This window comes from Delphinus delphis, chromosome 3 (assembly GCF_949987515.2).
Source record: "Delphinus delphis chromosome 3, mDelDel1.2, whole genome shotgun sequence".
NCBI lineage: Eukaryota > Metazoa > Chordata > Mammalia > Artiodactyla > Delphinidae > Delphinus > Delphinus delphis.
Genome location: NC_082685.1, coordinates 42907004 through 42927212, shown reverse-complemented (window position 1 = coordinate 42927212; position 20209 = coordinate 42907004). Strand labels below are relative to the sequence as shown.

At 41.8% G+C, this 20209-nt stretch overlaps 2 protein-coding genes across 7 annotated transcripts in view; one reads left to right on the top strand and one right to left on the bottom strand.

The window, feature by feature from the left end:
• Window positions 1–7778, bottom strand: part of GEMIN5 (gem nuclear organelle associated protein 5) — a 42014-nt gene extending 34236 nt beyond the window's left edge. For both annotated transcript variants that reach the window (XM_060008459.1, XM_060008458.1), the window contains exons 1-6: window positions 7581–7778; window positions 6608–6768; window positions 5702–5883; window positions 2700–2851; window positions 2370–2489; window positions 581–713 (exon numbers count right to left, since the gene is read on the bottom strand). In XM_060008459.1, the coding sequence (XP_059864442.1) occupies window positions 581–713; window positions 2370–2489; window positions 2700–2851; window positions 5702–5883; window positions 6608–6768; window positions 7581–7746 (914 nt within the window). In that variant the 5' untranslated portion in view covers window positions 7747–7778. The remainder of the gene's footprint in view (window positions 1–580; window positions 714–2369; window positions 2490–2699; window positions 2852–5701; window positions 5884–6607; window positions 6769–7580) is intronic.
• Window positions 7310–20209, top strand: part of MRPL22 (mitochondrial ribosomal protein L22) — a 36327-nt gene continuing 23427 nt past the window's right edge. For 2 of the 5 annotated variants that reach the window (XM_060008466.2, XM_060008465.1), the window contains exons 1-2: window positions 7310–7445; window positions 9527–9569. In XM_060008466.2, coding sequence (XP_059864449.2) covers window positions 7325–7445; window positions 9527–9569 — 164 coding nt within the window. In that variant the 5' untranslated portion in view covers window positions 7310–7324. Of the gene's footprint in view, window positions 7446–9387; window positions 9453–9526; window positions 9570–11589; window positions 11682–20209 lie in introns of those variants that run through there. The other 3 variants (XM_060008467.1, XM_060008468.1, XM_060008469.2) reach the window with 3 other exon arrangements.

Here is a 20209-nt window from a genome sequence, read left to right as displayed (position 1 = left end):
CCACAATTTGCAGAGCCACAAAGGCTTTAAGACATAGTATGTCTTTTTTGGAGCAGTGGGGATAGTTGGGATGTGACTAACACTTTGGGGTATTTCTATATGCTTTGCCTGTATTACCTCATTTAAAAGCAGGGAACTTGTCTGTTAAATTCACTTATCATCTCAAGCAACTAGAAGCTGGTGCTCAATAAATTTTGCTTAATGAATGGCCATAATCATGCTAAGAGAGAGGAAACACTTATATCCTCCCCTTTTTTCATGTGAAGTCACTGAAGCTCAGAAAAGTGAAGGGTCTTGCTTATGAACAGCCGGTAAGTAACAGATTGATTCTGAAATTCAGTTCCGCCTGACTTCAGAGTCCACACTTAACCACCAGGCCGTACTTATTTGATCTTTTCACAACTCTTATTAGACAGCACAGGTATTATTAGTTCCATGATTTTTCCATTACAAATGGCCCATTATAATATAAACCTAAGTCACTGCTTTCTCCATCTTCTGTGTCTAGAAAGAAAGGCCTAGGAATTCCTGAGGCTAGAGAGAACAAAATATGTCAGAGAGCATGACCAAAAAGACTTACCCAAAACAGCTGGATACCAGCTGTGTTGGCTGACCCTTGGGCCAATGGAGTGTCAACCAAAGGCGCTCTTTAACAGTTGGGTCTATACCCCCTCCTCTTCTCTTCAGAAAGGGCAATTTCAAAGTCGTCACCACTGCAGATTAAAAGAAGGTCCATGGACAGTCAAGACAATGAAAGTACATGCATGAAGCCAGCAGCAGTTCACAACACAGTTCATGTTTAAAAGTTTGTTAGTTTGGTTGCTTAGAATTCAGACCTCATTTTCTCATGGAAATTTACGCATATAGTGGTTAATACTAGTCTAGCACATTTTGGTCAAACAAGCTCTTACAGGCTGTCTCGGCAACTTAAACATTAAGAATATGGTGTGGGGCTTCCCTGGTGGTGCAGTGGTTGAGAGTTCGCCTGCCAATGCAGGGGACGCGGGCTCGTGCCCCGGTCTGGGAAGATCCCACATGCCGCGGAGCAGCTGGGCCCGTGAGCCATGGCCGCTAAGCCTGCGCGTCCGGAGCCTATGCTCCGCAACGGGAGAGGCGGCAACAGTGAGAGGCCCGCGTATTGCAAAAAAAAAAAAAAAAAAAAGAAGAATATGGTGTATCTGGGAAAATGAGGTTCCAACTGGGATTGAGAACCCAGGTGGTAACACAACCCAAGATTCTTCAAAGTTGGAAGGACAGAGAGTAGGACTCCATCTTCTAGCTGGCAAGAAATCCAACAACGGGGACAAATTTGGCAGTTGCGGTGGTAAGTTCTCCACTCCTGACATGCTACTGACCAGATGTTCTTAGTCCCTACTGTGTATGAGAACTACCACTCGCGCTTCTAAAAATACATATGCCAGGGCTCTACCCCTAGAGATTCTGATTCAGCAGATTTGAGGTGGGGTGTAGGCACCTCCCGCTGATTCTGCTGCATGACCAGAATTGAATACCATTGTATTAGACATCTGTAAGTTCAGAGATTACCCTTTTGGAGGGATTCCTAGCCCAATGTTGTCCCTACTAGGGAGTATCAGCCAAAGTGTGTCCAAAAGCAGTCCACAAACCTTAAAAAATTCTGCTTTCCAAAATTATACTACTAGGTACCACTGACTGAACCCTAACTATGTGCCAAGCACTGTGCTGCTTGCTTTACGTGTACTAATGCATTTGGATAAAGACGAAAAAACTTCCATGGTTTTACATAAATTGGAGAAAGAAGACTGCTGTAAAGAGAAAAGCTAGATTTTTACTGTAAAGGTAGAATTCGGTCTGCCTGGAGTTCCTCTCAATCTATTCAATATAAACTTAAGGTAAAAGTTCTGTTCGAAGAGAAGTTTGGGAAAGCTTATGACCGAGGGTCTCTGTGATTTGGGTAAAGTGAGCTTTCACATTTAAACAGGTACTTCTATATTAGGTATACATTATTAATTCTGCATTTGTGCATTAAAAGCTCTAGCTCTATTAAAAAAAAAAAAAAAAAAAGCTCTAGCTCTAGAGATCTTTTCCATTCCTTCGATCCAGGCCTTGCCAAGTTCAGATATTCCCATTCTCATAATAAACATCTTGCCCTCCAGGCCAGACAGTGATCTTTCTGTGAATGCAATAGAAAACCTCATTGCCAACACCAAAGCCAGATGTTCAGAGTGCAGAGAGCTCCAGCCCAGGCTAAAACTTTCTGGATAGAAAAGTAAAGAACTGCTTTCTGACAGATGACACAACACGGAGGATAACAAAAAATAATAAGCTTCTACTTCTACTGGATTGATAATAGGTTATATCACAAAGGAAACGTTAAATGTCAGTCTTACCTCGGCCTCTAGAGCAGCTCCAGATACGAATGGTCTGATCTTTGCTTCCAGTGGCTAAGTAGCAGCCTTTTTTTACTGGAGTTTGTGCTATAACTTTCCCATTGGGGATTTCAAGTTCTTCTAGGGTAGAGATGGTAATTTTGTTTTTAATTTGCATTAAACATGCACTTATCAAAGAAAAATTAGTTTGCAAGGGTTCCTGAAACTTAGTTACTGTTTTCATAGATTTGATCTGTAAAATCTAGTTTTAAACATAATTCAAATTGTACTATTCTACCTAATTTGTTCTTTAGGTCTAAAGAGTACTGAACCCTCTTAAATCATCTCTACCTGAATTTTCCTCTTGATTTATGAATAAACAATCTTCACCAGGCAGGGGGCACCAGGCTATGGAATGGATCTCATCATCGTGGCCTCGAAGCCTGTGTATAACTTCTCCTTTCTTGCTGATGTCAATTATAACCACTATGCCATCCTTGTAGCTAAAAAACGAGAGTTAGAAATATTACTGAAAAATGAAGACAGACTGTCTTTCTAGGAAACATTTTGGCTTAGGAGTTATTGTGCATTTCTAAAAGTTAAGTGCATTTGGGGTGGGGGGAAGGAAAAAGAGCAAGAAATAATCTTGTTCTGTCCTTATTCCAAAGTACTTATTTCATGTTTTCCAGTTTTTAAAAAAACCCTCCCCCATGCCAAACTCCTGGCATTAAGTTATACTATACACATTGCCTGTCACGAAGCTCAAACAGTGGACCATGCCTGTGCCCAAGGGGAACTTACAGAAGAATAGTTCTGACAGGGGCCCAGCAATTTCCCTAATTGGAAATGAATTTGTCCTAATAAACGAAAAATATCTCCTTCCTTTTACAAATGATCTTACTTTTCTAACAAAAGCTGCAGAATTCTAACTTCTAGATCTGGATATTCCAAGGCTGTCATTTTTTGAATTAGGAAGAAACTTAGAAATTGTAATAGTTTTATTTTTTCTTTTTTAATGATGAAGTATTTCAGATACAAGAAATATCTACTCTCTAGCTTAAGAAAAAAAGTATTACCAATACAGTTGAAGTCCTCTGTACATCCCACCCCAATCAAACCTCTCTCCCTTTCTTCCCCAGAGGTAAACTGCTATTCCTAAATTTTGTGTTACATTAATCCTAGCCTTTCTTTGTATATATTCCTAAATAAGATACAGAATTACTTTGTACATTTAGAAACTTCATATAAATGGTATCATGTTGTCTGTTTTTCTGTAGCTTGCTTTTTTCACTCATTCTTTTTGTGAGTCATTCATGTTGACACATGTAACTCTAGTTCCTGGTCAGTCGTTTATACTATTGCATAGTACTCCACTGTATGAATATACCACAAGTTTAGTTACTCATTTTCCTTTTGAAGGGCTTCCATTTTTTTTCTACCATTACAAACAAAAAATGCTATTAAGAATTTTATACACACTTAAGCCAGTTTCAGGTTTGATGCCTAGTAATAGGATGTTAAGATATACACATTGTTGCTTTACTAGAAAGTGCAAAATTGCTCTCCAAAGTGGACATACCTGTTTACATTTCCTATACACTAGACGGTCCTACAGGGAAAAATACCACTACAGCTTTATTTATTTTTTCTCCTTTTGTTAAAAATTTTTTCTCCCCATTACAGCTTTATTTAAAAAACATGAACTCATAGAATATATCAAATCTTTGAAGACACAGACTTTGAAAACCATCAAGATATATAACCTAATAGTCATGTGATCAACCTGTTTTACAATTTCAGTCAAGACTTCAGGGACTGTTTTGAACCTCTAAAAACAAATTCTGATTCAATCCTCTTTGATTGTCTTCCACCTGAAAGACTCTTCTTGTGAATTCCTGCTCATCTTTCAAGGTCAGTTTGATTCACGCTTCTCTGACCCCTGCCTACCACCCTTTCTGCTCCCTCTCTTATACTCCCACCAAGACAATGCTCCCATTTCGTGGAGACCTCCGATCACAGACCCCTTCCATTTTCACTGTTAACTCACCCACACCTACCTGTCTTCCTGTCCTTTGCCCCATGCAGTGCAGATTTTATGATCCATCATTATATTCACTCCTTAAAAAACACCCTTATCTCCTTTGTTCCCCCTTTCTCTCAGGGGTATTTACTCCACAAAACCCCAAATCTGGTTGAATCCCACCATTTCCTTTCTCAGCCAGTTTGAGTAGTTTACTTAAAATTCATGACCACAATCCTTGGCTTGGCACTCAACCAGGACCACAGGACCTGCAGTTTCTCTCAGTAAGTTCATTTTCCTCTTCTCTGAGATGACTGTATACATACCCTCTTCCTGCATCCAGCTCCTTCCCCACCCTGAACTTGACTCCACCTCTTTGACTTCTTCTCCACCTCTTTCTGCCTCACTAAGAAAATCAGCAGCCATCAGAATGAAACACCCTCCTCTTCCAACAAGATCTGTGAACCTTCTTGCACCTATTTCCACATTCTTAGCTGTTCTTTCTACTTGTGGTCTGGATCCAGTTTCCTCTTGACCTCCCGTTATCACTCATGCATTCTTCACTGTTCACCCCTGCCACAGGCTCCCCCTTTTCTGCCTCAGCATCAGCATAAAAACATGCCTTTGTTATCTTCCATTTAATACTCCCTTGACCCCCATACACCTCCTCTGGCTTCATGTCTATATGCACATTGTCACAACAAACTGTGGAAACGTTGTCTCCATGTGTATCTACCTCACCTCCCAGTCTCTTGAATCCACTCCAGTTGAACTTTCTCCTCCTACATTCTTGTGCTTATGTCTAGTATTCAAACTAGAGAGACTGAACATCTTTGGGAGAGAAGTAAATGGAGTGGTAAAGGAGAGGGGATTGTGCTCTCAGGCAGCTCGTGTGAAACAACCTTGGTGATCACTGGGGAGACAGATCCCAATGCCAGATCGCTTTCCCAATTGAGTGGGAGAGCTGAGAACAAGACACAGAGCTGAGTCATTTGACACTTTGGGAGTAAATGTTATAACCAAGGGTAAGTATGGAGGGAAAAAAGATGAAAGAGGACATTTCTGACATTTGGAGGTTGACTGAAGAAATCAGATATGAAGAATGAGTAAAGTAAAGTACAGTATCATGGAAACCAAGGAAACAAAAATAGAATGGGAGAGACAATGAGGACCCAGAGGTCACAAGAATAAATGATACCAGGGGTGAAGGGAGAGTGGTTAGTACCTGTAAATGGTTTCCTCTGAAGAATAAAGGGACAGGAGAAGGTAAAGAAAATGCAAAATAAGATCATAAACAAAAATAGATCATCAGTGCAGATGGCACAGTACTTACCCAATGGCTACTAAATCTTCATGATGAGGTGAGCAAGTAAGACAGAAAATTGTCCTGGGTTCTATAAAGAGGTGCTGGCTGTCATTTCTGTTAAGCCAGTAACAGAAAACTACTCCTTTTTCATCTCCAGATACCAGTAAATCCTTTACTAGAGGAGACCAATGCAATGCTGATATTGTATGCTTTAAAACAAAACAAAGATATCTTTGCTTTTCATTTGTCAATGCTGAACTTTTTTTTACTTAGTTTTTAACTTGTATAATGCTAGGCACATTATAGGTACTTAATAAATACTGTTAGGACCACTTGTAGAGCAAGACTACATTATAACCAAATGAAAGGAGAATTTAGGCTACTGGGGATCAAAAAGCCATTTAAAAAATTTCTTCCTTTGATAGATTAATGCAAAGTCCTTACTATGATTAACTGAGTCCTTTCCTACATTCTCTAGGCAGGTATATCAATTAATCATCTAGTTTGGAAACAAGTTTCATTCACTTACGGTTTATATCAGGAGTCTTTTTCACGGTAAAGTGCCAGAGAGTAAATATTTCAGATTGTGTGGGCCATACTGTCTCTGTTGTAACTACTCAACTCTGCCACGGTAGTGTGTCAAGCAGCCAATACTTAAAATTGTAGACAGTACTTAAATGAATGACTGTGATTGTATTCCAATGAAAGAATTCGCAAAAGCAGGCAGCAGTGCAGTTTGCTGACCTCTGATTTATATGTATCTCCTTCCATAAAAGTTTTGAGGTACCTTACAGTATAGAGCTTCTAATCTAATGAACAAACACAATTATAAAAGTTACCTTGCACAGATGAGCTAGCAAAACTATACTTGAAGGAAGAGAACTCTGGTACAGATAAATAATAATGGTCTGAGAAACCAGCAAGTCATGGTACCTGATGGAGCGCATGTTCCGTCACAACTGTTTTTGTCTCTACATCCCAGATTTTCACAGTCCCGTCATCAGAGCTGGTGGCGCAGAGGTTGTATTGACCCGGGTGATGACAAAACGTGAAGCCAGACACCCTTTCGGTGTGTCCCACCAACTCCCCTATGACTTCAAGCAAAACCAGACTCCAGATTAAAGTGCTACCTAGGATTCCAGGCAGAATCCTTCTGTTGTTAGATGGTGATTGGGGCCTCACTTATCCCATGGAATAACAAACATTTCCAGGGACTCACAATCAGAAACCCCAACTGCTGGTATTGGCTCTGCCACCTGACTTCAGACAAGTCTTTTTATCTTCTTGGGTCTCAGTCTTCTCAACTGTAAAATACCATTCATATCACTTGATGTGCCTAGTTCTTAGGCTGAGGAGCAGCTCAAGTGAAGAATGTAAAAGGGATTCCTATTTAGATCTGGCCAGAAGTCATTTGGAAAAGAATAAGTATCTGGCATACCATATCCCAAGACATAATCAAAACCTAGTTTAGAGCCTGAAAGCATCCGGCTCAAGTCATTCATCTTACAGAAATGAGTATCATATATTTGTAGGATCTCTCTTAGGACCTGGAGCTGTAGGCAGCACCCAATCCCAGGAAGGCTCTCAGGGGGCCCGCACGCACTGGGTTGGGGAGGAAGGGCTAGGTGTTATAAATTCCTGGCGAGACACATGGGTAACTCTTCAGTAAGCCAGCGGATCCACGTGAGAGCGCCAGGAGGCGGGACCACTCAGCCGCAGCGTGGTGTACAGCCAACCTCGGAGACCGGGACACGACTCAGTTTGGATGACTGTGAGCGGACCCTTCTCCCTGCCCGTGTCTCAGTTTCCCCATCAATAGAGAGGGGGGTGGATGGACACGCCCACTCGGCGCCCCCGGGGAACGCAATTAGTGCAGGAAGGCTGGGGCCAAGAGGTGGGGAATTACCTCGAAATGGAGACGTCCCTGGGATCACGTCCGCTCCCGGGCCCACGCGGACAAGGAAGACAGAGGTCCGCGCCGCGAAGCCGAAGAGGCCCCCGGGCACGGCATCACTGCATCGGGAGCAGTACCAGTTAGGGGAGGGCGGCAGCGTGCGCGGTTCCTGTCCCATGATCACGAGCAACCGGGAATGAGGCAGACAGTTCGTAGCCCTACGCCAGAGACGGGAAGGGGGCGGGGTTAATTTAGAGCCCCGCCTCCTGGGGCACGCTGCTACGGCGCGCGCGGAGGTCCAGGTCTCACTGCGCGCGCCGCTCCTGCGGCCTCGGGGCTGGGAAAGGCTGGGCCCTGCGGGCGGCTTTTTGCTCCATCAATGCCGCCTGCGGCTGGAGGGTCTGGTGCTGCTGGTTAGGTATTCTCACTTGCTACAGCAAGGAAGGTTAATTAAGAGGTTAGAATGATGGAGTCACCTCCCCGCACTGCTGGTTTATTCTCTGGACCTGTTCAACCCTGTCCCATCAAATATTTTTTTAAAGCTATGTGCCGGGGTGCCTTGGTAGCTCTGGAGATGTTTTAAACGTATCTACAAGAAGACAATTAACAAAAAGATAAAAGTTCGAATCAGAAATCAAAAACAAGGGTTTCTGCAACTGGGTGGAAATTCTGGCTCTGGTTTTTGATACTCAAGAAGCAGCAGAATAGAGTGACTCTCTTTTGATCTGATTAAGTGCCAACTCTATGAAGGGACTGTTTGTGTTAAGTGCTGTGGAGGAAAAAGAACCAAAGTTTCCTTCCAACTCAAACGTCCTAAAATGCTCAGTTTCTGCGCGTACACTCTTCTACTCCGTATTGCTTGTTTTCATTGGATACCAGGAACTCTTGCATATGTAGCAAACGAAACCAGAGCTATCTATGCTAATGAAAAAAATATATATATACACACATACATTTACTTATTCGGATGTGGGTAGGAGCACTAACTTTGGAGGCACCCAACCCTAGACTGACCACTGTTTTTGCCAGGTATTATCTGAGAGACGTTAACCTATCCTAAATCTTTTTTCTCAATTGAAGACCTGATAATACAGGTCTAGTTGGATTGCTGTGAGGAATACACGAGATTTAGTGAAATGCCTGCTGGCCATATATGGTAGCAAGTTCCTGCTGATTATTAACCCTTATCTCTTGGAGGGCAACCTGGAGATTAGCATCATACTTTGTATTTGAACTGTTTGTTCTTTATTTTTATTTATTTATTGAAGTATAGTTGATTTGCAATATTAGTTTCAGGTGTATAATATAGTGATTCACAATATTTAAAGATTATACTCCATTTAAAGTTATTATAAAATATTGGCTATATTTCCTGTGTTGTACAAAATATCCTTGTAGCTTATTTATTTTATACATAGTAGTTTGTATGTTTGTTCTTTAAAAGAGCTTTCACACAATCTCTAGTGATCTTCACAAGCCTGTGCCGTAGGGATACTTAGTTCTTTTGAGAAAACTGAAGCCCTCCCAGGTTAGTTGGCTTGGTTCACGGTCTCTGTTTTCCAAATCCTTTCAGACCATTTGTGAGGTGAGGCTTCGCAGTTTTTCTGGATCCCGACGAATTTTCGGAAACTCGCTAGTCTTTGACCTTTGTTAAGTAATTCTTTCCCAAGCAAGGCTGATGTGACCACACTTTAAGCGCCGGCCGCGTGTTCACGGTCTCCATGACAACACCTCGGGTGTCAGTTGCGGCTCGGTCTCGCGATAAGGGGGGGGGGGGGTTAAGGCCGGAGAATTGCGCATGCGTTTTGCCCACACGGCCTCTGAACTCGGAGGCTTCCGTAGAGGGCGGGAGAAAGATGGCGGCGGCAATACTGGATCGTTTGGGTAAGGATTTCTTGGTGGGTGGAGAGAGGGAGTGAGGTGGGAGTCTGAATTGACGGCGTGTGTTGATATTGCAGGTGCGTTATGGATGCAGAATCTGAGGGGGAAGCTGGCCTTGGGGTAAGTCTTTCGCCTCGGAGTTGGGGAAGGGTCCAAGCCTTAGTCTTACTAGTCTCAGTTACTTACAGCCTAAGTGCCAGGCTCTGCTTTAGGCTCTGAGGCTAGCGAATGAGACAGCCAGTCTCTGCTTTGCCACCCTGTGTTTTCACCGCCGTATTGCATAGCCCTGCGGGTATCAGGATTATCTATGACCGAAGAGACGTTGTAAATGTCCTTTCTGAACACCTTTTTTTTGATCTTTTTGGATATGGTTAGATTCTCCCGTCCAAATTGGGAGCGTACTTTTCTAGTTATCTCTGTAATTATTTGCTTATTACGGGCAGGGACTGTATTGCAGACAGGTGCGGTTTACATCGTGCCTGACATTGTTAAAATCTTTGTACGCCTTATCTCTTTCTCACAGCATCCTACGTAGTGTAGGTACTGCTATACCCATTTTTTCAGACAAGGAAATTGAAGCCCGCAAAGTAAAGTAAGTTGCCCAAGGTCCGTCAGTTACAGGAATTTTGAAGCTTTATACTATATTTTTAGAGCATTCTTTGACCTCAAGACAAAGCGTTAAGGTTAGGGAATGCAGCTGAAGTCAGTACTGGCAAGAGGCTTTCTCTGCTCCCTTCTTATTGTTCTTCTTCTGTAGTACAGCTGTGGCTCTTTGGAGGTTGATAATCTGATTGTAAATTTTCTGATCGATGTATTTGTTAACATTAATTTTGGTTTAGTCCATAGACTTTGGAGACAGATAAGTTGAGTGTGAGTCCACATTTTAACTGCGATTTTGGAAAAGTTACTTATTCTTTCTCAGCTTCAGTTATCTTCTATGATATGAGAGGAAAATTAGTACTCCCTCATATATTTTTAATCAGGATTAAATGAGATAATGCTTATGAAGTGTTTTGTACAGTGCATGGTGTATAATAATCCCACTCTAAATCTTAGCTTCCATTAGTGTTTTTATCATTATAAACTACTATTGAGTTCCCATTATATCTAGCTTTGTCTTAGATTCGGCTCGAGGGAGGAAGAGGTGGGCTACAGAAGAAAGTAGGAAGTACTGGCATTTAGGATTTGTCTTCACTGCTTTCGTAGATTATCTTCTATCACCCTACCCCCAACCATGCTGATTTACTTACTTTTTCTGAGTGTGCTGTGCCTTTACTTGTTTCTTGGTTTTTCATAATTTTCTGTCACTTTCTGTCAGTAACAGCAGTCCTCATTATTCAGACCCCTCTTTAACTGTTTCCCCTTCATGATCTCACTAAAAATGAAAGAAATCAATTTCTCCTTTCCTTTAGTATGTGTTCCTTAAATAATGGCTTCATGTATATGTGTCTGTGTCTTTTGCTACCTCGTGTATCCTGGACAGTTAGGGACACTTCTTGTTTTTTTTGTAGCTCCAGTATAGGGTCTTGCACAAAGTGAATATTTTGTTGATTTTTGTTGATTTAAATTGTCCCACACTGACTTATATTGGGAAGCTCTGAGCAAGTAACTAAAGCAACTTGGCTTCAGTCTTGTCATCTGTGTAATACAAGAGGGTTGGATTTTGCTAGGTAGTCTTGGAGGCTCTTTCTAGTTTTGAAGTTATATAATTTTGCAAGTCCCCATTCTGAACTTTTTAGTGGGGAAATGACCACATGAAAACTAAGTAGAAAAGGCATAACTAATGCTTTTGATGACCGTGTAAAATTTTAGAGATATCTAATTCAGTGGTTGGAAACTTAATTACATACCAATTGCCAGACAGGTAATAGAAATGAATAAACTAGGAGAGGTGGTCTTTGTAAAAAGAGAGTGGTAGGGCCTGTGGCAGTCATAGAGTGCATTCCTCCTCTAAAGGCATTGAATTGGATTAAAAAAAATGCTGCTGACCAAATAAAACTTTTCTGCAGGCTATATTTGGCAGCAGATTGACAATTTCCAACCTTTGAATTTCAAGTCTCCCATTTTACTGATGCATGCATTTGGGAATTTTTGTGACTTACTGAAGGTTACATGGCAAACCTAGGATCTAAACAAAAAATTCTCTGGGTTAAAATAGTGCTGTATCACATCCTGGGAGGAACTGAGTGATGAGCCCTGAAGGGGTTTGTCGGAGGAGTCTTTCTGGAAGAGGTGAGTTTAAGTTTAAAGAATGAAGAGTATATTTTGGTGGTTTAAAAGTTTGAAGGCACTGGTTACTAAGCTGTACATAGGTTAAAATTCTCCACAAGATAAACCAAGTTGGAAATGTCATGAATCGGCAATTTGGTGGATAAATGATGAGAACAGTGTGATATATTTGAATAAATACTGGGCTTCAGGTGATAGAGCTGGATTTTAGGTCTCTGTCAGGGACAGGTATTGCGGTCTTGGGCCATTTGTTTAACTTCTGTGAGGCTCAGTTTCCTCATATCAAAAAATGAGGATAATATTTAACTTCAAGGGTGGTTGTGAGAACTAAGAGACTAATACGTAAAATGTCTATTTTAGCGCCTGGCACTGTGGAGGTGTTGACTCGGGATGATATTGCTGTGAAGTTGTTTGAGAGGAATCAGATTTAATGCTGGAACCAATCAGTAGTTTTTCAACACTCTTAGATGAGATTACATATTTCATCTATCAGCCCTACTTTTGTAGAACAACTGGCAGGAAGATAAGAAACTGAAATATACATTAGCCTATTCAGTTGAGTCACTCTTAAGAGACTTTTCCAGTGTAAGGGGTAGCAATTACCTCTTGTTTTCATGCATCCATGCTTTCAATGTTCTGAGTGCCATGGCCAGCAGATTTGACAGCCCCGCTGATTTGTGCTCTCTTAAATAGATCTTATCCTATGATCTGAGGGCTCGTGATTCCTTGCCCTTTAGGACAGTGGTTCTTAAATTTGAGTCACAGACCTCTTTGAGAGTGTGGCGAAAGCCACAAGAAATGTTCCCAGAAAAATGCATATCGCATTCATAGTTTGGCTTGTAATTTCATAACCCTTAGTATAGGAATCTTTGCACTGGGACATCATAACGAAACAAAAGGACAATAATGATACACAATAATAAACGTAACTACACAATAATGATCAGTGGTGTAAAGTATGTTGGAAAATGTGTCAGGCAGTGACCCTTGTGTTAATGGGTGAAATATTTTCCTCAATATATTTTGAGAAATTTCAGTCGTATAGGAAAGTTGAAAGATTACAATGTCCTTCAGCTGGATTCATCAGTTGTAAACATAACTCTATAAATATACATGCTTTTTTCCCTGAATCATTTGAAAGTGAATTGTACATGTTATGGTACTTTACTCCTAATCACTTCAGGTTGTATTTCCTGAAAGTGACAACAGTCCCCAAGAACCACAAACCATGATCAAAATGGTATAATTTGGTGATCTTTTAATGTTTTAGTTAAAAGGATTCAAATAGAAATCAAGTGTATGCTGACATTTGCTTTTTTTTTTTGAGGGGGGTGGGCTGCGCTGTGTGGCTTGCGGGATCTTAGTTTCCTGACCAGGAACTGAACCTGTGCTCCCTGCAGTGGAAGCATGGAGTCCTAAGCACTGTACCGCCAAGGAATTCCCTGACATTTACTTTTTTTCTTTTTTAGTTTATTTTTGGCTGCACTGGGTCTTCATTGCTGTGCACGGGCTTTCTCTAGTTGTGGCAAGCAGGGGCTACTCTTTGTTGCGGTGCGCAGGCTTCTCACTGCGGTGGCTTCTCTTGTTGTGGAGCACAGGCTCTAGGTGCACGGGCTTCAGTAGTTGTGGCGTGTGGGCTCAGTAGTTGTGGCTCGTGAGCTCTAGAGCACGGCCTCAGTAGTTGTGGCACATGGGCTTAGTTGCTCTGTGGCTTGTGGGATCTTCCTGGACCAGAGATCGAACCTGTGTCCCCTGCATTGGCAGGCAGATTTTTAACCACTGCACCACCAGGCAAGTTTCCTGACATTTACTTTTGAAAAAAGAAAAATTGACCATTATTGAGGCTTGACAATAAGCCCTAAAATGGCCATGCATTAAAACAAGGAGACCTTATAGATGGACATTTTCAATTCCATAATATTTATGTTTGTTTAGTGAGTCTCTTGTTTATGTGACACTTCATTCCTTTGAAAGCACTCTCAGGACTCTTCTTTCAATCAGAGTTTGTATCTCCTTCATGTCTCACTCATGGATCTGAAAGGTTTCTGTATTAGTTTCTTAGGGCTGCTGTAAGAAATTACCCCAAACTAGGTGACTTAAAACAAATGAAATTTATTCTCCCACAGTTCTGGAGGCCAGAAATCCAAAATCAAGGTGTCAGTAGGGCTGTACTCCCTCTGGAGGCTATAGGGGAGAATCCATTCCTTGCCTCTTCCGGCTTCTCTCTGTCTTTACCTCACCTTTCCCTCCTTTTTTCTGTTTCAAAACTTTTTCTGCATCTTTCTCATTAAGAAAAACACAATTACATTTAGGGCCAAACAAGATAATCCAGGATAAGCTCCTCCTCTCAAGATCCCTAACTTAATTACCTCCTTTTCTATAGAATGTATTATTCACAGATTCTGGGAGTCAGGATGTGCACATATCTTTGGGGCCAGCATTCAGCCCACTGTATTCTCTTTCAAAACAGGTCTATTGTATCATCTTCAGGTCCTTTTTTTCGGAAAGATGCCCTGTAAATCACACCTTTACTTTTGCTATGCCTTTAACCTGGAGTGCTCTTTTACCAGATTTCTGAACGTGGAAGTCCATACTTTGTTCAACACTCAGCTCAAGTCCCAACTCCTTAAAGCCATCCTGATTACCCCAGCCCTCCTGTGACTTCTTCTGACATTGTAATGCCTGTTGCACATTATGGTTAATCCTTTATCTCTCTAACTGAATTCTAAGTCACTTGAGGGCTGGAAATAGGTTTTATGTCTCTTTGCATTCCCATCACCTAGAATAGTACCTGTAGTACCCTATCCTTATTACTTGGTCAGTAAGTGTAAGTTGAACCATCAGTCAGCCTGAACAGATGCAAGTTGTAGTCTGAGAGATTGCCAGAAATGAGATTCAGGTTTTTCCACTCCAGTGCCAAGAAGGAATCCTAATGGCAAATTAAGTATAGGTACAGATTTCCAGCTTTATGTAATAGAATAGTTTATGCTGATTATACAAATTCTTTTAAGTATTCCTTAGGACAAAATGAGGGCTTTAGAAGCTCTATATACCCATGCAGTTAGTTACTCACTAGAATATGACTGTTATTACTCTGAATGATACAGTAGTGATCTGAAAGGTTTAATGCCTTATTTTCACATGATTATTGACACCAGAGGCTTTTCTGAGGGAAGGTGTTAGATCTGTGAACTAGGAAGTTGAACAAGAATACATTTATAAACTTTCTGATTTATTCTCAGATTCTTTTTAAAAATTGTTCTACTGAGAATTGTGACTTTTTAAATTTGTTCTCATCCCCTCTATAGTGGGCCAAACTCCCAAAAGTATATAAGTATAAATAAAAATAAATGAATAAATATGTGCTATATCATGAAAAAGAAGAGTAACATGGGGGCAGGGAAGAATGAAACATTTTAGATAGCCGCTTTGGGGCTGTGCTAGCTTACCCCGAGAGGTTACAGATTGGAGATCTGTCTGATGAATCAAGCCTACAGATATGTTTTGTCTGTATGTTATATTGTGTTTAAAACCTTCTTTTTCATTCAGTGTTTAAAAAGTAGTAGCTTGCTCATAAAAATCTAGGTTTCTAGATTCTATTATGCATTGCAAAGCGTGGCAACAATTTTCTAGAGCAGAAGAGTGTACCACTCTTTAGATGGGATGTATATTCTTCAGTTTTCCTCATTTTCCAACCAAGTGTGAAATTTTTACATAGGTACCTATACCCAGCCCTCTTATTTATATTACCTGGCTGCCCCCTGTATTCTCTAATTCATTCTACAAATGTGTATGTAGTGCCTGCCGTGTGCCAGGCTATTCTAGCACTAGGAATTTTGTAGTGAACAAAGAACATAATCATTGCTCTCATGAAGTGTACAATCTAGTGAGGGAGGCAAATAATAAGTAAAATACAGAGTATATTAGATAGTGACAACTGCTTAGAAAATGAGAGCAGGGAATGGGAATAGGAAGTGTGTGTATACAAGAGGGAGGTTGCAGTTTTAGATAGGAAAGGCCTCATTAAGATGGCATTTGTGTAAAGATCTGCAAGAAACCAGGGAGCAGGCTGTCAAGGCACGCCAGCATCTGGGTAAACACCACTCTAGAGAGATGGGACATAAGTGCAAAGGCCCTGAGGAGGGAACATACCTAGTATGGTCAGAAGCGGTGAGTGAGGAGGGGAGGTCGTAGTAGGAGATGAGGTCAGAAGAAGGAATAGGAGATCATGTAGAGCCTTATGGATCATTGTAAGTACTTTGGTTTTTATTCTGAGATGGGAAACCATTGGTGGATTTTCAGTACAAGAGTGATATGATTGGACTTATGTTTATGGGTGGTGGCTCTTTCTGTGTTCAGAACAGACCAGAGTGGGGATGAGGAGCAAGGATAGAAGTAGAGACCACTGGATATTTCAAGTTTGAGATTATGGTGGCTTGGATTAGGGTGGCTGTGAAGGTGGGTGAATGGTTGGATTCTGGCAGTGCATTAACAGCAGCTGACAGGACCTGTTGGTGAATTGGACGTGGGTTGTGAGAAAGAAGGGTGACACCAGGGTTTACGACCTGAGCAGATGGAAGCGTGGAGTCACCATTTGCTGAGATAGGAAGACTTCCAGAGGAGCAAGTTGGGGAGACCATCAGGAGCTCGATTTGGGGCTTGTGAGTGTGAGGTAGAGACGTGAGGATGCAATTGGATATATGAGTTTGGAGTTCATAGAAGGCCTGTGGGTTTGGGAGCCATCAGTGTATGAACGGTATTTAAAGCCGTGAGTCTGGTTGACTTCACTCTGAGAGTAGATAGAAAGCACAAGAGTCCAAGGATTGATTCCTACCTGAGGCAGCCAACATTTACAGATCAGGTTGAGGAGGACAAAACAAAGGAGACTAGAGAACTGTCTAGAGAGGTGAGAGGAAAACCCAGAGTGTGTAGTGTCTTGGAACTCAAGTAAAGAAAGTGCCTCAAGGAAGAGCAGGTGACCAGATGTGATATTATGATTTATGACAAATAGGCCAAAATATATTTCTCATGTATATTTTGTCTTTGTCCATGGTTCTGGCTCACAGCTCCCAAAACCCTTGGAATTTCCTGAGCCATAGGGTTATGGCAGCTTCTTTTGTCATCATATTTGTTCTCTTGTCCTCAGTTTATGGCTTCAGAGCCATAAAGTGAAATGGGTGTCTTGTTATTCCTGACATGGCCCCTTTCCACCACAACTGGGTTTATGCTAATGAGGTGAATTTGGGGAAGCACCTAAGGATGGGGGTTGGTTGCCAAGGGAACCAACCATGAACAGAGGGGTGGAACTTTTAGTCCCACCACCTCCTGGTTTCCAGGGAGGGGAGAAGGACTGGAGGTTGAATCAGTTACCAAAGGCCGATGAGTTAGTTAATCCTGCCTATGTAATGCAGCCTACATAAAAAGCCAAAAGGAGGGGGTTCAGAGAGCTTCTGAGTGGGGAACCAGAATGCTTCTGTGTGTCACTGTGCTGGGCCCCAAGTTTCACGAAGACAGAAGCTCCTTTGTTTGCGACTTTGCCCTATGTATCTCCTCATTTGGCTTTTGATTCATATCTTTTACTGTCTTTCATAAAAAATCAGTAATCTAGTGAGTAAATGGGTTTCCTGAATTTTGTGAGCTGGTGAAGCAAATTAATCAAACCCAAGAAGGGCATCATGAGAACCTCTTGATTTATAGCCAGTTGGTCAGAAGCACAGGTAACAACCTGAGCTTGTAATTGGCATCAGAAGTGGAGGGTGGTCTTGTGGGACAGAGCCCTTAATGTGATGCTGTCCCTAGGTAGAGAGTGTCAGAATTGAATTTAATTGTAGGACAGCCAGCTGGTGTCAGAGCGTTGCTTAGTGGTGGTGTGAGGAATTTATTTTTGGCAGCACTGGGTCTTCATTGCTGTGCCTGTGCTTTCTGGAATTGTTGGGTAGTCTGAGAGCCCTTTTACCAGGGATACTTAGATCATTCTCAGATGAGGACTGAGAATTGTCCACTGGATTTTACAACACAGATATCTTCGATGACCTTGATAAAGCACTTTTGATGGAATGATGGGAGAGGGTTAAGGATGAATGGGAGGGCTGGAATTAGAGACAGGGAGTTTAGGTAACTCAGTCAAGGAGTTTTGCAGCAGTAGCTATAGGGAGTTGGTCAGGGGACAGTTAAGTTGGGAGATATTAGAGTATATTTGTTTGCTGATGGTAGTGTTCCAGTAAAGAAGAAAAATTGATGATTTAAAGGGGGAAGAAAGAATTGCCGAAGCAGTGCCCTTGAGTAGATGGGAAGAAATAGGATTTAGGGAGCAAGGGATGAGATTGGTCCTGATTAGGGCATAGACTTGCATTCATAGTAACAAGTGAAGATAGTAAGTTTGTATGGGTATGGATGCTGGTGGGTATATAGATTAGGTGGTGGGAGCTTGTGGAAGTTCTCTTCTTCTTCTTTTTTAAAAGCAACAGTTAATTAATTAATTTAATTTATTTAGTTGTGCTGGGTCTTAGTTACGGCAGGTGGGCTTCTTAGTTGTGGCTCACCTGCTTCTTAGTTGCGGCCAGCAGGCTCCTTAGTTGCAGCTCGCGGGCTCCTTAGTTGCAGCTCGTGGGCTCCTTAGTAGCAGCTTGCCAGCTCCTTAGTTGTGACATGCATGTGGGATCTAGTTCCCTGACCAGGAATTGAACCCCGGCCCCCTGCATTGGGAGCTCAGATTCTTAACTGAGGGAAGTCCCCTGGAAGTTCTCTTTTGATTTTTCAGTTTTCTCAGGGAATAAGCACAATTTTCAGCCGAGACTGAGGATGAGGGAGGAGATATGGGAGGTTTAACTAGCAAGGAAGAGGTATGAAGTTTGTCTACAGGGGCTAGGAGAGTAAATGGACTAGAGAAATACAGTAGGAATGCCAGGCAGCCTTAAGGGCCCGCTTATTCTTATGAATAAGAATGTAAAATTTAGGCATTCAGTCATTATTGCTTTACAGAGTGAGAAAATCTGACTTACTAACCATCCACATGTGTATGGCGTGATAACTGGAACCTTTTGGAACAGAGAGGTCATGCTCCCTAGTCTGCAAAAACTAGCACTGTCATTTTGTTTTTGTGTTTGTTTTAATGCTGCTTTAGCTAATAGTGACTTCCAATTGGGAGCAGTTTTGTCTCTCACCTCCCCCCAGGAGACATTTGGCAACATTTGGAGGCGCTGCAAGATTGTCACAAGGCAGGGGGTGCTGCTGGCATCTAGTAGGTAGAGGTGAGGGATGCCACTAAGCATCCTTATGACAAAGGCACAGGAGAGCCCTCACAACAAAGAGTGTCCTGCTTAAAATGTCAGTAATGCTGAGGTCGAAAAACTCTGAACTTACCATGGTCCATAGTTGCTGGGATTTCACTTTTTTTGTTTGCTAAATTCTTGTTTCCTTGTTTGATTGTCCTTGACTTTCACTAAGTACTAAATTTATACTGAGTTATGAGAATATACATATCACTTCAGCTTTTTATTTTAGATTTTAATGGAGGCAAGAGGGAGGATGTTCTTTTATTCAGCCTCAAGTGTGGGATTAATGTTATCTGAAGTAAATTTGGAACAAAGAACTTTTTACCTTGATGCATCTAATAACATGAGTTTTTTTTTTTTTTTTTAATTGCGGTACGCGGGCCTCTCACTGTTGTGGCCTCTCCCGTTGCGGAGCACACGCTTTGGACGCTCAGGCTCAGCGGCCGTGGCTCACAGGCCCAGCCGCTCTGCGGCATGTGGGATCCTCCCGGACCGGGGGACGAACCCGTGTCCCCTGCATCGGCAGGCAGACTCTCAACCACTGTGCCACCAGGGAAGCCCACATGACTCTTTTTGAATTATGGTTTTCTCAGGGTATATGCCCAGTAGTGGGATTGCTGGGTCGTATGGCAGTTCTATTTTTAGTTTTTTAAGGAACTTCCATACTGTTCTCTATAGTGGCTGTATCAATTTACATTCCCACCAACAGTGCAAGAGGGTTCCTTTTTCTCCACACCCTCTCCAGCATTTATTGTTTGTAGATTTCTTTGGTGATGGGTTAGGCGGATTCTTAACCACTGTGTCACCAGGGAAGTCCCCCAACTTCCTTTTCTTGAATTTGTTTTCTTTAGTGACTCTTCACAGGCTTTCTTACATAAAGTGGTCTCATAAAAGCCTTAAGTTTTGGGAATTCCCGGGCGGTCCAGTGGTTAGGACTCAGTGATTTCACTGCCGTGGCCTGGGTTCAATCCCTGGTCGGGGAGCTAAGATCCTGCAAGACGATTGGCATGGCAAAAAAAAACAAAGCCTTAAATTTTGAACTAGTTTTATTTTCGATTGTACTTTATGAGCTCTTCGTTTCCTGCTTTAACTTAGTGTTATTCCAATAGTTGGCCAGGAGAGGGCGCATGAAACTTTTTGATTTAGTATACTTCTGAATTAAAGACCCCGTTTGTAATCATATTTTACTTTGATTTGATTACAGTTGTTTAGTATTTGGTTGATAATTCATTTTATGAAGCATTTGAGCCCTGAAAG